Consider the following 13,664-nt stretch of genomic DNA (forward strand, 5'->3'; position numbering starts at 1 on the left):
GTTGGAATGGGTTCAATTCATGGAAGAAGTCGATACTCGAATGTTATTGGGTAAGGTATACTATAAGAACGAGTTTCATTTCTACTTTACGATAAGAAGTCGATACTTTACGAGTTTCATTCTTCTTGTATTCTTGACTTGTGCATGTCCAAATAGGAAACTTTAAATGGGACCAAATGTCTGTTTGCCCTTTATAACACCTCATGTTGATCCCTTTTTCATTGCTCCACATGAATAAGCAAAATAAACGGACTCTTTGAGGGCTACGTAAGGCACATTAGCTCTTTGTTTGACCTAATAATTCTATTCGACTAACTTAATAGTAGTCGTTGTTTAAGTTTGTATATTTATCGATGAACTCGAAAAAAATTTTCTTTTTTTTTTTCCTAAATGTTTTAACATAAATTTAAAAATGTAAAATATTTATTTATTAATCTAAATATTCTTTTTTTTTTTATTTTATAATTTTTATAGAATTATCCATAATATTGAAATTTAAAGATATTTCCATAGACATTATTATAAAATCAAAATTTTGATATATATATATATATATATATATATATATATATTGTATGATAATAAACAACAAAATTCATTCAAATTTCACAAAAGTTTGACTTAAAAAAAAAAAAAAACAAATACAAACTTTATAACTTCATATTAAATAATTCTCCATTCCGAACACAACTTCACATTTAATTTTACTCACTAACCGAAGTAGACCATTATCTTGACAATAACGAACAACTTCCCATTTAATTTCACTCACTAACTGTTCACATTTAATTTCACTCACTAACTGAAGTAGACCATTATCTTGACAATAACGAATAAAGCTAGTATTTACGTGAATTATTAGTTCATTCGGACAAAATAAAAGAAATATTTGCCACCTTGACCCACCTTCTTTTAAGGCAATAAGAAAACAAAATTCCTTTGAGGGCATATTCTTGTTTTGATCATACCAAAGTTGGAAATTGTAATGTGAGGGGCATTTTTGTCTTTTCACATATGAAGATTTTCATTCTTTTCCCTTTGAACGAGTAGAATAGCAAAAAAAAAAAAAAAAAATATTTTATTATAGTAAAATATATATTCTACCATTTTAGTTCAATAACAACTTTAAATTTTAACTAGTTGAGCTATGTCGATGAAAAAAAAAGTATTTCAAATGGTAGTGAGCGTTTTATGCTCGAGAGTAAACTNGAAAAAAAAAAAAAAAAAACTATTTTATTATAGTAAAATATATATTCTACCATTTTAGTTCAATAACAACTTTAAATTTTAACTAGTTGAGCTATGTCGATGAAAAAAAAAGTATTTCAAATGGTAGTGAGCGTTTTATGCTCGAGAGTAAACTTAAAATCATCTAATTATTAAAAATGACAATACATTTGAGGAAAAAAAAAGTAAGAGAAGAAAAGTCAAATCAAAAGTCAAAAAGCGAGAAATTTAGTGTGATGACTTACGACACACGTAATGACCTCGACATTCTCGTGCGACATGGTCGGGTTACTAACTGTGAAGACTATTCCCAAAAACCAACACAGACTCTCAGCATGATTTGTTAAAATTTTGAGGAGATCATTAACTTAGGATTGCTCCAAGCAAAACACACTTAACTTAGAGTTCTTATGATTGAGCCACGAACAATGGTATGATATTGTCCACTTTGAGCATAAGCTCCCATGGCTTTGCTTTGGGTTTCCCCAAAAAGGCCTCACGCCAATGCCAATGGAGTTAGTATTCCTCACTTATAAACCCATGATTAGACTATTTGTGTATTAATATTCGACAAGAAATCATTTAAGAAATTACCTCGCAAGTGTCGAAATAGGTCGAAAATTCGAAACGACCGCGTAAGACAAGGTGCCGCATTGTTGTAAATCCACTGTGATTTCATCCCGAACTTCTCCCGATCTCACTTTTGGAATGTTTGGAGCGAAAATTAGATAATGATTTAAAAAAGTTATAAGGCTCCATCTCCACTTCGAAGTTGCAGAGACATTCGCCATGGATTCCCAAAAATCAACAGCTCTCCAAATTCCTCTCTCTCATCACCGTCAATCCTTCTCTCCTCGACCAAACCACGGTCCAGAACAACACCGCGCTCCATGTCGCCGCCGCCTTCAACCAGAAGATAATCGCCGAAGGAATCACGCGGCTGCGCCCTTCGATTCTGTACGCAACGAACTCGAAACGCGATACGGCGCTGCATCTGGCCGCGAGGCTCGGGAGTTTCCAAGCAGCGGAGTATTTAGTCGAATCCGCGAAGGCGAGCGATGGCGGTGAGGATCTGGAAGCGGATGATTGATCCGGATGGTGAATTTGGAGGAGGATACGGCGCTTCACGACGCCGTGAGGAATGGCCATGGCGAGATTGCGAAGCTTTCTGGTGAAGGAATGTCCGGAACTGGTGGCGTACGCCAACGGAGTCGGGGAATCGCCGCTGTTTGTGGCGGTGAAGGAGGATTATTTGGAGATTGCGCGGGAGATTCTGAAAGTTGAATCGAATTGCTTGTACGGCGGAAGAGATGGCGCCAATGTGCTACACGCCATCATCATTTGCACACTCAAAAGTAAGTTTCATGATATAATTAATTTAAATTTTATTTGATTATTACCTCGGAACCCACTCGGAACCAAGAGAGAATTCTGATTTAGACATGGAATAGGAGAGGGAGTGGAAAATATTTTTTACCTGTTATCTCTGCCCCGAACCAAGAGGGGATTCCGGTCTAGACAGAGAATAGGGGAGGGAGTGGATAATATTTTTACCCGGGCAATAATTATATTCCCGGTCCTCGTCCTCGTCCCCGCCCCGCTTATATATAGATATATTTTCAACACACACACATATATATATTGAAACGGGCAAGAATAAATGAGAAATTTGATAGGGATGGAGACGGGGAAGACTCCATGTCTTCACCGACGTCTCTAATCCATATAGTGCTAGTATTCCTTATAGACCTGTAATTTTCCTCTTAATTAGCTAACTAAGGAGCGGATTTCAGGGTTCCTTGACTTGCTTGAGTTAGAATTTTATCTCGTTCACCATTTTTTTTCATTCAATTGACTTACTTTTTCGTGTCATGTGACAAAATAATCATCGCTTATTAGTCTAATCATCGTTTGGACAGGCTACACCCAAAATCTGATTGAGACTCCATTTTGAGTTTATTTGGCTCTTCCAATCTTGTACGTCAACCATTTCCTTCCAGAAATTATGGGGCTACCTTATTGGGAAAGGAAGACCACATGTAAACTTACGTCCATTCAAGAAGGTAAAACCATTCTATCCATTTTTCGGTTTCCATTTTGTTTTAGTTATCGGTGTTTGTAGGTTGGATTAGGTCGGATTGAAACATTTTTTTTATATGTGAATACACTTGCATCGTAAGTAGTATATTGATTGGTTCGGTTTATGTAACCGCTCAGATCCACCGCTAGATATTGTCCTCTTTGAGCTTCCCCTTCCGGGGGAAATATTGTCCTCTTTGAGCTTCCGGGCTTCCCCTCAAGGCTTTAAAATGCATTTGCTAGGGAAAGGTTTCCACACCCTTATAAATGGTGGTTTGTTCTCCGTTGGGACATCACAATCCACCCCCCCTTCGGGCCAGCGTCCTCGTTGGCACTCTTTCCTTCCTCCAATCGATGTGGGACCGCCCCCAAATCCATCCCTTTTGGGGCCAGCGTCCTTACTGGCACACCGCCACGTGTCTACCACCCTTCGGGGAACAGCCCCAAATCCACCTCCTTTGGGGTCTGCGTTCTTATTGGCACACCGCCTCGTGTCTACCACCCTTCGGGGAACAGCGAGAAGGCTGGCATATCGTCCGGTGTCTGGCTCTGATACCATTTGTAACGGCCCAGATCCACCGCTAGCAGATATTGTCCTCTTTGGGCTTTCCCTCTTGGGCTCCCCTCAAGACTTTAAAACGGGTATGCTAGGGGAAGGTTTCCACACTCTTATAAATGATGGTTTGTTCTCCTCCTCAACCAAGGTGGACATCAGAGTTTAACCCAATTGATTTTTTTTTATTTGAATCAAATCCCATAACTGAACAGGTTAATTGAGTTGTTTGTATTTTTTCGAGTGCATACTTGTGACTTTAGTCTTTATAGCTCACGGCTCGGAGGAACTGGTTGAACTAATTCTAAAGCATAAACCATGCATGGCTTACAAGACAGACAAATATGGCGTCTCGCCATTGCACTTAGCAGCCAAAGAAGGCCGCACTGCCGTCCTCAAACTCTTCGCCAAGCTCTGTCCTGATAGCTGCGAGGTAGCAGACTTAAATGACAGAACAGCTCTCCATGTGGCTGTCGCCAACCGCCAGGCCTACGCTGTCTGAAAGATGATGGAGTTGGGCAGCTTTCGAAACCTGGTGAACCAACAGGACAAGGATGGCAACACGCCTTTGCATGTTGCTGCTATTACTGGAGACTATGTTATAGTCATGATGCTGGCGGCTAATGGGAGGGTTGACAAGAAGGTACGTCTTCCTCATTCCTCTCTACCGATCTTCATATAATCTTATCGGTTGTAATTAGAGATGTCTACGGAGTCGGGTATAGGCAGAGAAACTGTCGAGGATTGTTGGGAGGGAGTCCCACATTGGCTAATTAAGGAGATGATCATGAGTTTATAAGCAAGGAATACATCTCCATTGGTACGAGACATTTTATAAGCTCAAAGTAGACAGTATCATACCATTGGGGAGATTTGTGGTACTTAACATGGTATCAGAGTTATGCTCTTAACTTAGCCATGTAAATAGAGTCCTCAAATGTTGAACAAAGAGGTTGTGAGCCTCGAAAGTGTAGTCAAAAGTGACTCTCAAGTGTTGAACAAAAAGTGTATTTTGTTTGAGGGCTCCCAAGAAAAGAGTCAAGCCTCGATTAAGGGGAGACAGTTTGAGGACTACATAGCCTCAAGGGAGGCTCTATGGTGTACTTTGTTCGAGGAGAGGATTGTTGAGGATTGTTGGGAGGGAGTCCCACATTGGCTAATTAAGGGGAGGATCAAGGGCTATATAGACCTCAGGTGAGGCTTTATGGTGCATTTTGTTCGAGGGGAGGATTGTTGAGACGGAGTCCCACGTTGGCTAATTAAGGGGATGATCATGAGTTTATAAGTAAGGAATACATCTCCATTGGTACGATGCATTTTGGAGAAACCAAAAGTAAAGCCACGAGAGCTTATACTCAAAGTGGACAGTATCTGTGGTACTTAACATGGTAACAGAGTCATGCCCTTAACTTAGCCACGTAAATAGAATCCTTAAATATCGAACAAAGAGGTTGTGAGCCTCGAAGGTGTAGTCAAACGTGACTCTCAAGTGCTGAACAAAGAGTGTACTTTGTTCGAGAGTTCCAAAGAAAGGAGTTGAGTCTTGTTTAAGAGAAGGTTGTTCAATGGCTACATGGGCCTTAGAGAAGGCTCTATGGTATTCTTTCCGATTGAGTCGGTATCTGTTACAGTAGTTCGTTACTCCCATTTTTGGGCTCTCGTTTCTGCTCATGGCCTATTAGCTGATATGATAAGGTTCTTGTTTGGTTCTAGTCTCGGCTAGTATTCTAGAAAGAACGACGTGGTTTCATGTAGCTACCTGTAGCTCCTCTTGCCTTGTGTTATTAGGAAATGCTTAAGATATCTGACTTCCGTTGTTTTTCCATAGCTTTACCGTAATTCTGTAGAGCTTCTACATAATTTCCTTCAAATTAAGTCAGTTCCATTACAGTAGTTCGTCACTCCCATTTTTAGCTCTCGTTTCTGCTCGTGGCCTATTAGTTGATATGATAGGATTCTTGTTTGGTTCTAGTCTCGGCAAGTATTCTAGAATGGTTTCGTGCAGCTACCTATAGCTCCTCTTGCCTTTCAAGATTACCTTATGTTATTCGGAAATGCTCGAGATATTTGACTTTCGTTATTATTTCATAGCTTCATAATAGTTTTGTAGAACTTCCACATAATTTCCTTCAAATTGAGTCGATATCCGTTAAAGCAGTTCGTTACCCCGTTCAAAGAATCTCTATTCCAAAACCGTACGTGAGAGTTTCATCTCATTACGAGTCCCTCTTTATGTGACGTGCATAATAAAATGAGAATAATACATAGAAAGAAAATATAATAACTACTTTTTTTATATTGTGCATGAAACAAATAAACTCAATTATTTGAATAAATAATTATAGTAGAAATTTTAAAAAAATAGTAATATAAAAATACTAATAATAATAATAATAATAATAAATAAATAAATAAATAAATAAATAAATAAATAGTGGCAGACAAGACATTTTTAAATTTTGGAAACATAGGGCTTCTTGCTCTTCAAGCTTTACTCAGAAAACTCGATTCCGACTGCAATAATGGCGGATGGAGAAGAAGCCGCACGGCGTCATTCCGCTCTCAATGACTACCGCAAGAAGCTCCTTCAGCACAAAGAACTCGACGCTAGAGTCCGATCTCGTATATCCCTCCCTTTACAATCTATGCTCCTCTTCTTTACTTTTCTCAATCCTGCTACTAGACGACTCGATGCTTCTTTGCTGATTTGAGTAATTATTTTAGTCTTTGAATCTTCTGCAATGGTGCCGATCCGAAGAATTTGAATTTTGGGCTGTTAATTCATCCCCCCACCCCCAATTTATGAATTTTGGTATTCGAAAGCCCTAGTATTTCCAAAACGCCTTGCATAGAGTTCTGGGGGAAGTGTGAGAAGATACACATGTTAAAGGAAAGAAAATTTAGAAATGATCTGTTATGAAAATACAATCACTGTGAAAATTAGAAAACGTTATGCTGGTTTCATGCTTAGCTAGGAAGTTCTGGGGAATGGGTTGTGTTCTTGACGGTTAGTTTATCAATTCCCTTTGATACATTTCTACAGTGCTTTCCTAAAGCGGTAGCGGAAGCTGAGATTATTTTACGGAAGGCCGTAAGATTATGTTTAATTTGTGTTTCCAGTGAGGGAGAATTTGCGAGGTGCAAAGAAAGAATTTAACAAGACGGAAGATGACTTGAAGTCTCTGCAAAGCGTTGGGCAGATTATTGGAGAAGTTCTCAGGCCACTCGACAATGAACGCTGTAATTCTTCTTTGTTATTACCTGTGCATTTGTTTTGAGATCAAATTCTCTCAACTTGGTTGATATTGTTGGATTATGGCTGCCTTTTCTATTTCAGTGATTGTCAAAGCAAGCAGTGGACCAAGATATGTGGTTGGATGCCGTAGTAAGGTGGATAAGGAAAAATTGACTTCTGGTACTAGAGTGGTACTTGATATGACAACACTCACCATTATGAGGGCTCTTCCACGAGAAGTAAGTTAGATTTTTCAAGGGAAAATAAAAGTTATATACTATCCTCAAATGTATGATTGCCCTAAATGTTTTGATGTGATTGTATCTGCTAGGTAGATCCAGTTGTGTATAATATGCTGCATGAAGATCCGGGTAATGTTAGCTATTCTGCTGTGGGCGGTTTGTCCGATCAGATTAGAGAATTGAGGGAGTCTATTGAGCTACCTCTCATGAATCCCGAGCTTTTCCTTAGGGTTGGCATCAAACCTCCTAAGGTACTATCTCTCTATCGCTTTGATGTAATTACCAAATTGCGGTTTTTTTGTTTACTCACGTTATTTGTTCACTTTTCACTTAAAGGGTGTGCTTCTCTATGGTCCTCCTGGTACTGGCAAGACATTGTTGGCCAGAGCAATTGCGAGTAACATAGATGCCAACTTCTTAAAGGTAGAATTTTCTCCATGTGCAGAAAGGACTTTAATATTTCCCTCTTTCCCAGCTAAATTTTAGCATCTAGCTTCTCTCTTCTCTTCGTTGAAGTATAGGTTGTATCAAGTGCCATAATTGATAAGTACATTGGAGAAAGCGCAAGGTTAATACGGGAGATGTTTGGATATGCACGTGATCACCAGGTATGTTTTTATGTGGTATGAACATCTCTTTGTATGAACTATTAAGAAAGCTGTTTCTTAGCTCATGCACCATCCCTTTTTGTGCTTAGCCCTGCATAATTTTTATGGATGAGATTGATGCCATTGGTGGGCGGAGATTCAGTGAGGGAACAAGTGCAGATCGTGAAATTCAGCGTACATTGATGGAATTACTTAATCAGCTTGATGGATTTGATCAGCTTGGCAAGGTATGTCCGGATTTTTTGTTTACTGTGTGATGATGTGATGTCATATAACTAGCTGAAATGGAAAGTATAGGGCCTTAGATCTTGTTGTCGACTGTGCTAAGACTTGATTGTTTGTCTTAGATCTTATTTGGAATTTCTTACAAACATTTTGTTTTCCGAGAGAAATATATTAAACTTGAAACTGGTAAAACTGTAGGTCAAAATGATAATGGCCACAAACCGGCCAGATGTTCTTGACCCTGCACTTCTTCGACCGGGGCGATTGGACCGCAAAATAGAGATTCCTCTGCCAAATGAGCAGTCCAGAACGGAGATTCTTAAGATTCATGCAGCTGGAATTGCCAAGCATGGCGAGATTGATTATGAAGCTGTTGTGAAGCTAGCAGAGGTAATCCTGCTAGTTCTTCTTTATTAATTTCTTTCGAGTTGTTTCCACAATCTATGGATGTTTGAAACTCTCATTTGTCCAGGGCTTTAACGGAGCTGATTTGCGAAATGTGTGCACTGAAGCTGGAATGTCAGCTATCCGTGCCGAACGTGACTATGTCATCCACGAAGATTTCATGAAGGTAATCTTATTTTGTTTTCTCCAGCACTGTATAGCATACTCTTCCTCTGTTGAAATGAGATTAAATGGAATCCTACAGAGAGAATGCTCTTTCTTCCCGTATTCACTTTTATCATCTTTTGATGTTCAGGCAGTACGAAAATTGAACGAAGCAAAGAAACTCGAGTCCAGTGCACACTACAGCGCTGATTTTGGGAAGGAGTGAAGTCATGTAATTGAACCGAAAACATTTTCAAGCACAGCACATTCCTTCCCGGCGGGAAAACTGATATTTTTCTGGTATCACTGGCGCTCATCTTTCAACTATAGGAACGTGCTTGTATCTGATCAAAAGATGGAAGCTAATGAATCTTTCAAAACAGTATGGCTGTTCTTGATCTTTTCTTTTTTCTTCCAAGCTGAGAGATGAATGTCCACTGTGATTGTCATTTACCAAACCATGATGCCTGTGTGGCTCAGTTTACTGCCTACAGTTGATTGGTAAGGTTAGTTTATGAACTGTTTTTATTTGTAATATTGCTGCTCTCAATATACAACCTGGATTTGATGAACTTGATATTGCAGGAAATTTTGTTTTGGGTAGGTGGGTAGGTGAAAATTAATTCGATTGTACTCTTAACTTAACTAGATTTGGATGTGTGTTTTCTTAAAGGAGTATAACTCACTCTTTCTGAAAGGTTTGTGGATTTTTTATTCTTTCCTCCAGATTAGATTTGAGCTCATAAAATCCTTTACGTTTGGTCTTTAAAACTTGGAAGGTTGTATATAGCATGGAGAAAAGGAAGGGAAAAAAAAAAAAAAAGTGAGAGGGAGTGTTCGGGAGGCCTATGGTGTACGTTGTTCGAGAGGAGGATTGTTGAGGATTATTGGAAGTGAGTCCCATATTGGTTAATTTAGTGGAAGATCATGGGCTCATAATGGAGGAATACTATCTCCATTGGAATGAGGCCTTATGGGCTTAGAATGGAGGAATACTATCTCCATTGGAATGAGACCTTTTGGGAAAGTCCAAAGTAAAGCCATGAAAGCTTATGCTCAAAGTGGACAATATCATACCATTGTGAAGATTCTTGATTCCTAACAAGGGAGCGTGAATTAAGAGTATAACCAATTGATTATGTGTTAAGATTATATTTGAGGCTTAAGGGGTTAATTTTGGATTTTAGATTTAGATGACACTCCAAGATAAAACATCACGGTGAAAAAACTCAATAGCAATGTAAGAAATTGATGGATTTGACTCGTTTTTCTTAAATTAAAAAAAAAAAAAATGGTTATTTTAGTTTTTTTTTTTTTTGAAGGGGTACCATTGACCAAAGATCTTTCAAATCCTAAAATTCAAAAGATCTAAAACTATAAGCCTTAAATATAATGCATTTACATTAAAGTTAAAATTTGATAAATTTAACCCACTTTTTCAATAAAAAAAGATCCAAAATCATAAGCTCTTACACGTAATTTGTAATAGCTCAAGTTCACCGCTAACCGATATTATCCTCTTTCAACAAGGACTAGGCCTCAAAAAGGGGGTGGATTGGAGAGTCCTACATTGATTGGAGAAGGGAACGAGTGTCGAGGACGCTGGGTCCCGAAAGGGCTCTCCCTAGCAAACACGTTATAAAAACCTTAGTGAAAGTCCGAAAGAGAAAGTCCAAAGAAAATAATATCGGCTAACAGTGGATTTGAGCTGTTAAGTAATCATTGGTTATACTCCCAATTCACACGCTCTACTACTCACTCGAACATTTCCTACCCACCTACCGAAAAGAAAATTTCCTGCAATATCAAGCAGCAATATTACAAATAAAAACTTCATAAATGAACTTTCCAATCAAACCGTATACAGCAACTGAGCCACAGGCATCATGCTTTAAATGACAATCATAGTGGACAGTCATCTCTAATAAGCTTAGAAGGGGGGAAAAAACACAGATCAAGAATAGCAATATTTTCACGAAATATTCATTATCTTCCATCTTTTGATCAGTTCCTATAGTTGAAAGAAAGATAACCAGTGATACCAGGAAAAGATCAGTTTTCCCTCCATCCAAGGACCGCATCGTCTCGCCAGTCAGGAATGTGTTGTGCTTGAAAATGTTTTCGGTTGCTAAAGCGTAAATTACACGACTTCACTCCTTTCCAAAATCAGCGCTGTAGTGCGCACTGGACTCGAGTTTCTTCGCTTCGTTTAATTTTCGTACTGCCTGAACATCAAAAGATGATAAAAGTGAATACGGGAAGAAAGAGCATTCTCTCTGTAGGATTCCATTTAATCTCATTTCAACAGAGGAAGAGTATGCTATACAGTGCTGGAGAAAACAAAATAAGATTACCTTCATGAAATCTTCGTGGATGACATAGTCACGTTCGGCACGGATAGCTGACATTCCAGCTTCAGTGCACACATTTCGCAAATCGGCTCCGTTAAAGCCCTGGACAAATGAGAGTTTCAAACATCCATAGATTGTGGAAACAACTCGAAAGAAATTAATAAAGAAGAACTAGCAGGATTACCTCTGCTAGCTTCACAACAGCTTCATAATCAATCTCGCCATGCTTGGCAATTCCAGCTGCATGAATCTTAAGAATCTCCGTTCTGGACTGCTCATTTGGCAGAGGAATCTCTATTTTGCGGTCCAATCGCCCCGGTCGAAGAAGTGCAGGGTCAAGAACATCTGGCCGGTTTGTGGCCATTATCATTTTGACCTACAGTTTTACCAGTTTCAAGTTTAATATATTTCTCTCGGAAAACAAAATGTTTGTAAGAAATTCCAAATAAGATCTAAGACAAACAATCAAGTCTTAGCACAGTCGACAACAAGATCTAAGGCCCTATACTTTCCATTTCAGCTAGTTATATGACATCACATCATCACACAGTAAACAAAAAATCCGGACATACCTTGCCAAGCTGATCAAATCCATCAAGCTGATTAAGTAATTCCATCAATGTACGCTGAATTTCACGATCTGCACTTGTTCCCTCACTGAATCTCCGCCCACCAATGGCATCAATCTCATCCATAAAAATTATGCAGGGCTAAGCACAAAAAGGGATGGTGCATGAGCTAAGAAACAGCTTTCTTAATAGTTCATACAAAGAGATGTTCATACCACATAAAAACATACCTGGTGATCACGTGCATATCCAAACATCTCCCGTATTAACCTTGCGCTTTCTCCAATGTACTTATCAATTATGGCACTTGATACAACCTATACTTCAACGAAGAGAAGAGAGAAGCTAGATGCTAAAATTTAGCTGGGAAAGAGGGAAATATTAAAGTCCTTTCTGCACATGGAGAAAATTCTACCTTTAAGAAGTTGGCATCTATGTTACTCGCAATTGCTCTGGCCAACAATGTCTTGCCAGTACCAGGAGGACCATAGAGAAGCACACCCTTTAAGTGAAAAGTGAACAAATAACGTGAGTAAACAAAAAAACCGCAATTTGGTAATTACATCAAAGCGATAGAGAGATAGTACCTTAGGAGGTTTGATGCCAACCCTAAGGAAAAGCTCAGGATTCATGAGAGGTAGCTCAATAGACTCCCTCAATTCTCTAATCTGATCGGACAAACCGCCCACAGCAGAATAGCTAACATTACCCGGATCTTCATGCAGCATATTATACACAACTGGATCTACCTAGCAGATACAATCACATCAAAACATTTAGGGCAATCATACATTTGAGGATAGTATATAACTTCTATTTTCCCTTGAAAAATCTAACTTACTTCTCGTGGAAGAGCCCTCATAATGGTGAGTGTTGTCATATCAAGTACCACTCTAGTACCAGAAGTCAATTTTTCCTTATCCACCTTACTACGGCATCCAACCACATATCTTGGTCCACTGCTTGCTTTGACAATCACTGAAATAGAAAAGGCAGCCATAATCCAACAATATCAACCAAGTTGAGAGAATTTGATCTCAAAACAAATGCACAGGTAATAACAAAGAAGAATTACAGCGTTCATTGTCGAGTGGCCTGAGAACTTCTCCAATAATCTGCCCAACGCTTTGCAGAGACTTCAAGTCATCTTCCGTCTTGTTAAATTCTTTCTTTGCACCTCGCAAATTCTCCCTCACTGGAAACACAAATTAAACATAATCTTACGGCCTTCCGTAAAATAATCTCAGCTTCCGCTACCGCTTTAGGAAAGCACTGTAGAAATGTATCAAAGGGAATTGATAAACTAACCGTCAAGAACACAACCCATTCCCCAGAACTTCCTAGCTAAGCATGAAACCAGCATAACGTTTTCTAATTTTCACAGTGATTGTATTTTCATAACAGATCATTTCTAAATTTTCTTTCCTTTAACATGTGTATCTTCTCACACTTCCCCCAGAACTCTATGCAAGGCGTTTTGGAAATACTAGGGCTTTCGAATACCAAAATTCATAAATTGGGGGTGGGGGGATGAATTAACAGCCCAAAATTCAAATTCTACGGAACGAAACCATTGCAGAAGATTGAAAGACTACAACAATTACTGAAATGAGCAAAGAAGCATCGAGTCGTCTAGTAGCAGAATTGAGAAAAGTAAAGAAGAGGAGCATAGATTGTAAAGGGAGGGATATACGAGATCGGACTCTAGCGTCGAGTTCTTTGTGCTGAAGGAGCTTCTTGCGGTAGTCATTGAGAGCGGAATGACGCCGTGCGGCTTCTTCTCCATCCGCCATTATTGCAGTCGGAATCGAGTTTTCTGAGTAAAGCTTGAAGAGCAAGAAGCCCTAAATTAGTAAATTCTCACTCTGCTTTGCTTCTTTCCCCATATTTATATCCCACGTTCTCGGAAGTCGAAATGGCCTATGATATGCGCCACCTTATATATTATTTATTTATTTATTTATTATTATTATTATTAATTTCATGCTTTAATCATAAATTTTCAAATTTTCAATAATAAATTTTA

At 38.8% G+C, this 13,664-nt stretch overlaps 2 protein-coding genes and 1 pseudogene across 4 annotated transcripts; 2 read left to right on the forward strand and 1 right to left on the reverse strand.

Annotated features, from left to right (window-relative positions):
* The first annotated feature begins 19 nt into the window (after positions 1-19).
* Positions 20-4,541, forward strand: LOC111798868 (annotated as a pseudogene).
* A 1,770-nt stretch (positions 4,542-6,311) lies between these two features.
* LOC111799311 (26S proteasome regulatory subunit S10B homolog B) lies at positions 6,312-9,290 on the forward strand. 2 transcript variants are annotated; one of them, XM_023682824.1, is made up of 10 exons: positions 6,312-6,481; positions 6,980-7,099; positions 7,197-7,333; positions 7,426-7,587; positions 7,673-7,759; positions 7,858-7,944; positions 8,034-8,171; positions 8,368-8,559; positions 8,642-8,740; positions 8,870-9,290. In XM_023682824.1, the coding sequence occupies exons 1-10, from the start codon at positions 6,382-6,384 to the stop codon at positions 8,942-8,944; spliced, it is 1,197 nt and encodes a 398-aa protein (XP_023538592.1). In that variant the 5' UTR covers positions 6,312-6,381; the 3' UTR covers positions 8,945-9,290. The 2 variants fall into 2 exon arrangements, with proteins under 2 accessions (XP_023538592.1, XP_023538591.1); XM_023682823.1 differs by having other exon boundaries at positions 8,642-9,290.
* Positions 9,291-10,536: 1,246 nt separating this feature from the next.
* On the reverse strand, positions 10,537-13,532 carry LOC111799277 (26S proteasome regulatory subunit S10B homolog B). 2 transcript variants are annotated; one of them, XM_023682756.1, is made up of 10 exons: positions 13,332-13,529; positions 12,714-12,833; positions 12,480-12,616; positions 12,226-12,387; positions 12,054-12,140; positions 11,869-11,955; positions 11,642-11,779; positions 11,254-11,445; positions 11,073-11,171; positions 10,537-10,943 (listed from the first exon to the last, which is right to left on the reverse strand). In XM_023682756.1, the coding sequence occupies exons 1-10, from the start codon at positions 13,429-13,431 to the stop codon at positions 10,869-10,871; spliced, it is 1,197 nt and encodes a 398-aa protein (XP_023538524.1). In that variant the 5' UTR covers positions 13,432-13,529; the 3' UTR covers positions 10,537-10,868. The 2 variants fall into 2 exon arrangements, with proteins under 2 accessions (XP_023538524.1, XP_023538523.1); XM_023682755.1 differs by having other exon boundaries at positions 10,537-11,171; positions 13,332-13,532.
* Positions 13,533-13,664: the final 132 nt, after the last annotated feature.

Source organism: Cucurbita pepo, chromosome LG07 (assembly GCF_002806865.2).
Source record: "Cucurbita pepo subsp. pepo cultivar mu-cu-16 chromosome LG07, ASM280686v2, whole genome shotgun sequence".
Lineage (NCBI taxonomy): Eukaryota > Viridiplantae > Streptophyta > Magnoliopsida > Cucurbitales > Cucurbitaceae > Cucurbita > Cucurbita pepo.

Bases quoted from the DNA above. Each gene is read 5' to 3' on its own strand.
- LOC111799277 (XM_023682755.1), bottom strand. From the start codon at position 13,431: ATGGCGGATGGAGAAGAAGCCGCACGGCGTCATTCCGCTCTCAATGAC. The intron at 12,388-12,479 runs GTAAGTTAGATT...TGTATCTGCTAG, and splicing joins TGAGGGCTCTTCCACGAGAA to GTAGATCCAGTTGTGTATAA. The intron at 11,956-12,053 runs GTAGAATTTTCT...GTTGAAGTATAG, and splicing joins TAGATGCCAACTTCTTAAAG to GTTGTATCAAGTGCCATAAT.
- LOC111799311 (XM_023682823.1), top strand. From the start codon at position 6,382: ATGGCGGATGGAGAAGAAGCCGCACGGCGTCATTCCGCTCTCAATGAC. The intron at 7,334-7,425 runs GTAAGTTAGATT...TGTATCTGCTAG, and splicing joins TGAGGGCTCTTCCACGAGAA to GTAGATCCAGTTGTGTATAA. The intron at 8,560-8,641 runs GTAATCCTGCTA...TCATTTGTCCAG, and splicing joins CTGTTGTGAAGCTAGCAGAG to GGCTTTAACGGAGCTGATTT.